The sequence below is a fragment of the Zea mays genome, chromosome 3, assembly GCF_902167145.1.
Source record: "Zea mays cultivar B73 chromosome 3, Zm-B73-REFERENCE-NAM-5.0, whole genome shotgun sequence".
NCBI lineage: Eukaryota > Viridiplantae > Streptophyta > Magnoliopsida > Poales > Poaceae > Zea > Zea mays.
The window spans coordinates 101,638,962-101,648,685 of record NC_050098.1 but is presented as its reverse complement, the minus strand read 5'-3'; the positions used below and the strand labels follow the sequence as shown (position 1 = coordinate 101,648,685).

At 42.2% G+C, this 9,724-nt stretch overlaps 1 protein-coding gene across 1 annotated transcript; it reads left to right on the top strand.

Moving 5' to 3' along the window:
- Nucleotides 1–1,222: 1,222 nt before the first annotated feature.
- Nucleotides 1,223–2,655, top strand: LOC100191261 (uncharacterized). The gene is made up of 2 exons (NM_001136695.1): nt 1,223–2,307; nt 2,392–2,655. The coding sequence occupies exons 1-2, from the start codon at nt 1,969–1,971 to the stop codon at nt 2,440–2,442; spliced, it is 390 nt and encodes a 129-aa protein (NP_001130167.1). The 5' UTR covers nt 1,223–1,968; the 3' UTR covers nt 2,443–2,655.
- Nucleotides 2,656–9,724: the final 7,069 nt, after the last annotated feature.

Sequence of the window (9,724 nt, the reverse complement as noted above, 5' to 3'; positions counted from 1 at the left end):
AGGCCCTCGGAGTTCTATTTCTTCGCAACGACAAGTCCCCGATGGTGATCGTCGGTAAGCACGCCTTCCGTGGAACCTGTACCGGCCGAGGCTGTGACACCCCAGGTGTTTATTTTGCGTTATGTCAGGAGATTTATCCTAATCTCGAATGCTAAGTGAAAAATTCTATTTCTCAATCGCGTTTATCTCCATTTATCAAGTTACTTGAGAAGGTTTCACCGATTTCTGATTTTATTCAATCGCGAGAAACAGCCAGATTTGGAGCCTGTTAAAAACTTTTTATTCTTGGCACGAATGCAAACTCGATAATCAATCTCGAACTATAAATCTCGTCTAAAGCTCATTTAATCAGACGCTCGACAGTTGCTAGTTGAGCTGTGTCCGAATCCAATTTCTCGATGTTCGATCTATGTTCAAAAATTAATCCGAGTCTGTATTCTCAAGCGGGATCTCTGTTGTGTCGATCTCTAATTAATTCTAATCCGAACCAACTTGATATCACCATATCTGATCTAAATCAAAAAGGAAAATACGAGAACAAAAATGAAGTGAGTAATAACCGTTCATATTTGATCTAATTACTTATTTGCTAAATTGGTTCCTTTCTTAGTAAGCAAAATACAACACCGTATTTAGGAGACTCGAATTTTATAACCCGGACCGCTGGCGTAGACCTATAACGCAGCACGATCTTAAAAATTTGGAACAAACAAAAGCGACAAGAATTTTAATATAGAACTACTCGCATAATTTAATTGTTGTTCGAACTACAAAGGTCTGATTCAAAAAAAATGGTCAAGTTTAAGTCAAAACATTTTTCAAATAGAATGCGAGTATATTTTTTTCAGGCAATATCGATTAGAATTTCTGCCGAAATTTCGTATTTCTCGTTTGTTACGAATGCGGGGTGTTTAGTATAAAACTCAACGATAATTAATTATGAACGTGGATTTTAATTTAGTACTATTTTATTCTTACCCTGCAAAATGTTAAAAAAGGGAGACAAACTCACCTCCCTCACGTGCTGCAGTGGCCATGACTGTCGCGTGGTGCTTGGCCTGAAGCGCCGGCCACGGCCAGCCACTCGACGATCGCTGCGCCTGTAGGCCAATGTGCCATGCTGCCCAGGTGAGCCAATCGCCTAGCAGGCCGCGCCCTCTATTAGCTCTCGGGGTCCCCTGTTGTCCTCCTCCCCACGCCATTTCCCTGCCTTTGAGCCTTTCTCTCCCGGCTCACAGACCTGCTGCAACCGATCTTCTTCCTCCCCCATCCGAGCTCCATCTAGGACAACAACTTCTCCCTTACGCCAGCAGCAGGGATCTCCTCCCTCTCCCATCCATGGGCGCGCACCCCCTCCCTGCGAGCTCTCTGCTTGGCTCCCCTGCTCCCATGGTGTCCAACGCCTTCCTCTGTCCTAGACGCAGGGCGCCAGTGCGGCCTCGCCGAACTCCCCATGGCGTCGAGCTTCTCCGTCGCGCCCCTGTGACGTGCCCAGCACGTCCGCCATCCATCCCTGTGCAGGCGCCCCTTTCCCCCAGCGGGATTCCTCCTCTTCTCCCCAAGGCGCCTGGTCTTCTCCCCACCTCCGCCCAGGCAGCAGGAGCTCGACTCCATGCTTGCCCCTAGCCGAACTCTCCTACAGAAGCTCCCCACAACGCCTTCTTCTTCAACCGCAACAAGCAGCAGACGCCCTCCTCCTCTCTGGTCGGCCTCCCATGGCGCTGCTGCCCCCTTGGTGTACTTGCTGCAGTTCCAAGCCAGTCGCCGGTGCTCCCTGCTTCAACCCTGCACGACTCTCACTCCCAGGCTCTCATCCTCGCCACCAGCCTGTGCAAGGGCCTGGCCGTCGGCCTTGCCTAGCAGCGAGAACCTGCCCCCGACACTCGCCAGTGCACGCTAGCCGTGCCGTCATCGATTTCCTTACTGCAGCGGGGTTCCCCCAATGTCGCGCGCCACCTGTTCGACGATATGCACAGTAGCTGCATGTCTCAGTTTATCGCAGCATCGAGCTCCTTCACCGGCGCCTGTCCATGGCAGCAGTCCCGACGTGACGCTGTGGCCCTTAGTGAGGCACCTTGCTGTCCTAGCCGCTGGATCGAGCTTTGTCCCAACCCGCAGCTTGCTATCGTCGAGCATTGGGCTTGCCATCGATGCCGTGTTTGTCGCGCACAGCAAAAACCACAGCGCCACGACTTGTTCCAGCTAAGCGAGAGGAGCCGCGTCGTCGATCCGTGCAGCCCCGACGTCTCCACGTCTCGCTTCGCCGTCAATCTGCATGGCGCCTGCGCGGCGTCGTCGAAACCCGTGGTGAGACCCCACTGTCCCGTGTTTTTCGTGTCCGATTAAATGCCACACAAATAAATCGTGTATTAAACTGTGCTGTGCTCGCAGCCCTTGTCATCACGCCTCGCGCATCGCTCGTCGGCAAAGAGCCCAAGCTGATGGCATGCATGCGCAACTCCAATCGGATTTTGGCCAGGTTGTTCACTTTAGAAAAATTGTGATTATGTTTTATTTACGATTCAGTCGATGGCGTAAATATATGTGTGAAAATATAATTGTGTGAATGAAAGTGTGTAGGGAAGGAAATGAAGTGGAAAAGAACTCGAGAATTTTTATTTTGATAGGAAAATATGCGATGCGTTATTTGATGCGAAAAACTAAGTTACAAAATGTGGATTATGTTTTGGGAAATGCATCGATATGTGTTTATGTGAAAAGTGTAATTGTTTTATGCAATGTGATGGGATTCGTGATTATATCGGGGATATATTTATTGATTTGACGAGTAGTTTAGAAAATGCTAGTTACGTGGAGGATGTATTGTTAAGACATGAGTGTCGGAGTTCACATATTAGTGGTCGCGCCACATTGATTGAAGTGTCTCGAGTGCACGCCACAATATGGTTGTATGCGAGACAGGGTTATGTGCATGATGAGTTTAGTAAAAATCCTTCGGTGTCACTGGTGTTAAGTTGAAGTTTATTTGCGCGAGGAAAGAAATAATGTGTTTAATACTTAGAACTCTTAGTCGATAGTAGAAATTGTTTTGGCTTATATAGAGAGGTGATGACATGCCAAAGTAGTCATCGCTTCCTCTATATCTTGAGTCGGGTCAATACGCGTTATGTGTTCATGAATTGGGAAGTAAGCGCATGATGGTTTCGAGTTAGAGATTAGTGGTTTACGGTTCGTATGATTTGGTCGATGTGTGAATATACATGTGAATAGGTATGTTTATAAAAATGATGTGGTGTATGTTGTGTCTTAGATAGTGATAATAATAGGCAAGCCGACGTGTATGTTATTTAGCGGGCTATGCCATTGCTCTAGTTAGCCGAAGTGTTAGATGGGTTGGTTAAGCTCGTAACCACGATGATTTGCTTGTTATGGCCTAAATGCGCATGGTTACGGTCGCAGGTAAAAATTAGTAGTGTTCATGTGATACCCAAGTTAAAATGAAAATTACTATGTGAAGAGCGTATCGATATATATGTATGCCGGATAAGATTATTGTGGTAGATGCGTTACTAATTGTGTATGGTAGTTCTAGAGCGCGAAATAACTTGTATAAAAATTAGTAAATCTACTTGTTAGTTCTCACTTGGTCATTTTAACTCTAACAAATTGTCGAAGTGTTAGAATAATTTAAGGGTCTAGAACGCTGCAATTCTTGAATTGTATAGGAGCTGAAATTTATTAATTGCTGTTTTGGACTGCACGCAGTGATTTCCCTGTGCTGTATGTTTGATAAACTAAATTGTATTTTATGTAGATATGTGCTATAGAAAAGTGATAGATAACTTTATTATCTTTCTGGTGTTAAAATTTGACAGCCATAAGTCTGATCGTTTAGGAGTTATACTTTTCACAAATTCAGTAACTAAATCTGCCCAAATTCTGTATAGATTTCAGAAACTGCATTGTTTACCTAATTTAATGTTACAATCTGTTCATGGTCGTTAAAAAAAAGTTGTAGATGCTTTTCTTATCTTGCTTGTGTTAAAAATTCACAACCATAGGCCTGAAAGTTTGGGAATTATGAATTTTACAAAATGGTTGCTGTATTTTGTCCACTGACAGAACAGATTTCGGAAACTGGATTGTTTGATTCAGTTTAGCATAGAATCAATTCTTGGTGATTATAAAAGTATGTAGTGCTTTTGCCAAGCTTTCCAAAAAGTCTTAGATCACTCTTTTTGGTGATCTGAAGATTAAGTTATGGATGTTTAAAGTCTGAAGACTAAATCTGTCCAATTCTGGACAGCAAAGCCTTCTAGTGTCTTTTGTACTTAGTTAAATATTGAATCACCTTGAGATGTTTTAAAATGATATGTAGACAATTTTATTACCTTTCCAGAAAGCCTAGGATCAATTTGTTTGGATGTCTGAACCTGTAGTTGTGAATTTTTGAAGTCGCAAGTCTGAATCTGTCCAACCTAGACAGACCTGTTATTTTTGCACAGTTCGACTTTGCTAAGAGTCTAGTCATATTGAGACGATAATACCAAAGTTGTAGAGCGTTTCCCAAGCTTTCCAAAAAGTATTTGTTCACTATTTGTGGATAAATATTTGAAGAAATATGACTGAAACAAGCAACTGCTGTGTTGCTGTCCTAATTTTATTATGTTTGGTGGATTGCTCTACTCTGTGGTGTATTTCTTGAGTCAGCTGTTTCCTCGTTTTGACTTTGGTTGAACACGCAGTAATGATAATATAACTAATATAATTGAGCCTAAGTATATAGGTAACTAGTACACGTCTCGCTAAATTAGTGAACTAAATTGGTTAAGGTCTAATAAGTGTTTGCCTAGTAAATAATTGTAAAGCCCAATTAAGTGTCTAGTTCCCTTTCAACTAAGTCTGTCTACATATCAGTAGTAGCGAACTTAGGTACTTAACTAACTTAATGATGAAGTAACTAGTGGATGATTAAGGTGAGCGTAGTAAATGCGTGTACTTGTGATGTCGTAGTTGTGTTGCGTAAATAAGTAAAAGGTTGTCGTCTTTTTAATGGTGTTGTGTAGAACGCCGATAACGTGTAAATAACTAATGCTGGTGTGTGGTTGTTTACGGTGTCTTACGATTTAATGTTTAGTTCACTGCCGTCTATTTTGGGATTGTCTTGTGATATATTTCATCATATTCAGACATATGCATCCTGCATCTCATTTAGGACCGAGAGATTATGATCGTGCAAGTGACGTGGTGCCAACCACAAGATGCAGATGGTGGACGACCCAAGGAAGGATGGACTTAACCAGTGGACGCTCGCCAAGCGAGTACCCCCAGCAAACACTATCTAAGTGTTAAATTAAAGGCAAACCCCGGTTTTATGCATAACCGTTTATATATGCTATTTTACTACACTTAATGTTTGTAGGCTTGTACCGTGCACTTAAGTGTAGGAGTTGCCTGAAACACTAGTTGCATGAACTCAGGATTCATTTTGAGATGGATACTAGTATGCTAGGTCGAGTAGCTGCTATGCTAAATCAGGATCTCGGTAGAAGTCGAGTGATTTTTTTAGCACTCGCGCTGTGGCGGAACCACCCGAATTATTCCAGCTTAAGTGTCCAAGTCGCACCCTTAAGGGCAGCAACACACTTAAACAGGAATAACCCGTCAGTCCCTCGGATCTAGTCCGATAAAGCCACTTACCAGGATCGAATACCATTAGCTCACTCGAAGGTGAGACACAGAGAAATACAATAAAGCATAATACCACAAATTTAATAAGTATCAATATTGATTACATTATCGGAGTTTCAAAAGCAGTAACAATATTTTTAGTGCAGCGGAAATAACTAAATGGAGAAAGCCGAGTAACATGGCGAAGCCTGGCCACACTACTCCTCCTGGTCCTCTCCCGCGGAAGCAATAACCCACTCGACCATCTATCCCGGTGGCAGGGATGAAGGCCAAGTCACACCAGCAACCAATCATCCTAAGGAGTACCTGCAAAAATTGTGCCACAAGCAAGGCTGAGTATACTAATACTCAGCTAGACTTACCCGGTGTGAGGAGTCTACTCCTCTACCTCTAGACATGCAGCTGTTTGGCTGAGGGGTTTGGTTTGCCAAAAGCACTAGCTGAGTCTAAAAACAAGTTTTAGCTTTTCAAGTTTTAGTAGAATCCTTTAGACTAGATGTGTACCTAGCTAATCATACATGGTATGAAACATTTTTTTTACAGATCAACATCTTTTGCCAGTCACCACATTTCCACTTATTACTCAATGTAGCAGCATGGATCAAGTAGTCTCATTAGCTGCGAGAAGCAGACGATTCAAATCGAGTTTTTATCCTTGCAAGGTAAACCTAAACACACGACGTGTAGGGGCACTCCGTCCCCACACACATCAACCGTCCCCATCGATTCCCTGGCAACAGATCAGGGCTCACCGCCTTGGCGTACAATGCCTCACTGACCCCGACTGCCGTCGTGCAGTGACCGCACTTGTACCCACCATAACCGGAATGGGAGACCACGTCTCAGGTCGCGTGAGGGGTAAAGTCTGCGGGCAGGTTCACTCAGGTACTAGGCTTACCGATTTACCATATTTCTCAGTATGTGTTTAGTACGTTCAAACGCTTGACACACGGTACCACACCTTAATCCTTATTCCAATTTCCGTCTCGTAGACAACGCATCCCCATGGACCGTTGTCCACAGACCATCATCAGTACAATATACAAATGGATACAACCAATTCCTGACCTCGCGCGAGTGCTAGAAAAATCACTCGACTTCTACCGAGATCCCTAATTAGCAAAGCAGCTACTCGACCTAGCATACTAGTATTCATCTCAAAGGAATCCTGAGTTCATGCAACTAGGGTTTCAGTCAACTCCTACACTTAAGTGCACAGTACAACCCTACAAACATTAAGTGTAGTAAAATAGCATATATATAACGATTATGCATAAAACCGGGGCTTGCCTTTAATTTCACACTTAGGTAGTATTTGCTGGGGGAGGTACTCGCTTGGCGAGCATCCACTGGTTATATCCATCCTTCCTTGGGTCGTCCACCAACTGCATCTTGTGGGTGGCACCACATCACTGGCGCAATCATCATCTCGCGGTCCTATATGAGGTGCAAGATGCATATGTATGAATATAATGAAAGTAGCACAAAAATAGCACAAGATATATCAAGACACAGTGGCGAACTAAACATTAATTAGTAAGACACTGCAACAACTATACGCAAACACTAGTTATTTATGTGTCATTGGGCACACGTAAACACTAGCACTGGAAAGACAACGATCACGACTTTTAATTAACCAACACAACAGGACATCACACGTAGGAACATTTATTTAACTTGTTACGGCTTTGCCTTAGTTCTCCTATTGACCACGCAAGAGCAACCAAGACAACGTACGTTTAAACAGGACATAGGCATCAATAACTACAAAACTTCTATCCACAACCAACTACAGCAAGCAAGCACATTAATCACGGAACACATGTTAACCTAAGTTTAGCCATCACAAGTCTATGTCCGTTAAGCGCTAACTAAGCATTTTTAGCCAAAATGGTGAACTAAACATTCATTTGAGCACGTGCAGATTTTTAGGACAGCAGCACAGCAGTTACTTGTTTTAATCATAACTTATCAAATATTAATCCAAAAATAGTAAACTATGACTTTCTGGAAAGTTTAGAAAGTGCTCTACAATTTTGGTATTTTCATCACAACATGATTCAACACTTAGCAAAGTCGAATTGTGCAAACACAGCAGCTCTGTCCAGATTTGGACAGATTCAGGCTTGCAACTTCAAAAATTCACAACTGAAGATTCAGACATCCAAACAAAGTGATTTTAGACTTTCTGGAAAGCTAATTAAATGTTCTACAAATTATTTATAAACATCTCAAGGTGATTCAATATTTAACTAAGGATAAAAGGCACTAGAAGGCTTTGCTGTCCAGAATTGGACAGATTCAGTCTTCAGACTTTAAACATCCATAACTTAATCTTCAGATCACCAAAAATAGTGATCCAAGACTTTTTGGAAAGCTTAGAAAAATTACTACACAACTTTTATAATCACCAAGGGGTGATTCCATGCTGAACTGAATCAAACAATTCAGTTTTCGAAATCTGTTCTGTCAGAGGACAGAACACATCAATCAGTTTGTAAAATTCATAACTCTTAAACCGTCAGGCCTTTAGTTATGAAATTTTAACACAAGCAAGATAAGAAAAGCATCTACAACTTTCTTATAATCTACAAGGACTGATTCTAACATTACATTAGGCAAACAATGCAGTTTCTGAAATCTGTACAGAATTTGGACAGATTCAGTCACTGAATTTGTAAAAATCATAACTCCTAAACGATCAGACTTATGTCTGTCAAAGTTTAACACCAGCAAGACAATAAAGTTATCTACCACTTTTCTATAGCACATATCTACATAAAATACAATTTAGTTCATCAAACATACAACACGACAAAAACAGCGCGTGCAGCCCAAAACAGCAATCAATAAATTTCAGCTCCTATATAATTCAAGAATCGCCGCGTTCGAGAGACTTGAATTACTCTAACGCTTTACCATTTGTTAGAGTTAAATTAATCAAATGAGAACCAACAAGTCAACTTACCAATTTTTATCCGAGTTACTTTGTACGCTAGAATCACCACACACAATTTTTTACAAACACATCCACCACAATAATCGGACCCGGTACATATACGTGTATCGACGCGACCTTTATACACTAGTTTGTATTTTAACTTAGACATCACTTGAGCACTACTAATTTTTACCCGCGATCATAACCATACACATTTAGACTACAATAAGTAATTTATCGTAACTACGAGCTTAACCTAAGCCATCGAACAATTTGGCTAACTAGAGCAACGACACGGTCCGCTCGACAGCGTACACGTCGGCTTGCCTGTTATTATCGCAGTCCGAGACACCACATCTATTTATATCACAATCACTTACGCCATCGACTCCTACTTAACATGAGTTGGCTAATGACATGACTATTTCCCAATTATCAACCTACACCACCTTTCGCCATTTTTGGATAACCTGCGAGACATACAGCTAGTGTAATACATCTCAAGTTCATTCAACCCATCAGTAGAGCGCTAGCGCGTTTCAGAAAAAGTTCCTAAGACTACGACGACAAGGCATCGATCTTATCATGCATATAAAAGCATCACAAGCGTGTTCACGGAACCTATCGGTTAACTTGATCGACACATTACCCCTGTTCTTTGCCTTTCCAATTTTATCGCACAACAAGAATCATCCCCATTTGCCAACGACACCAATAATACCTACCGACCTAGGGTTTACCACCCGAGCACAGTTACACGCCGCACATTAGTTTCTAACATGATTCTCGCATAACACGTAATTCAACTACTCACTAACCATAAATCACGCACGACGACTACCATATCGACCAGTTAATTTATTTGGACACCACCCGTCTAGCGTACCACTAGTACCTCGCATTTTGACTCGACTTATAATTATAGAGGAAGCAACGGCTACCTTGGCATGCCATCACCCCCCTACTTAAGCCAAAACAATTTCTACCTATTCTAACCGAACTTTCGTGGCGAGCACATCTTATATTGCCCTGTCTCGCATACAACCATGTGGTGGCGTGCACTCGAGACACATCGATCAACGTGGCGCGACTACTAATATATGAACTCTGTTGGGGACTTGTTCTCAA

What these genes read in the sequence shown, in the direction of transcription:
- LOC100191261 (NM_001136695.1), top strand. Translation starts at nt 1,969, where the DNA reads ATGCACAGTAGCTGCATGTCTCAGTTTATCGCAGCATCGAGCTCCTTC. An exon ending in CGGCGTCGTCGAAACCCGTG is followed by an intron (nt 2,308 to 2,391) that starts GTGAGACCCCAC and finishes CTGTGCTCGCAG; the next exon opens with CCCTTGTCATCACGCCTCGC.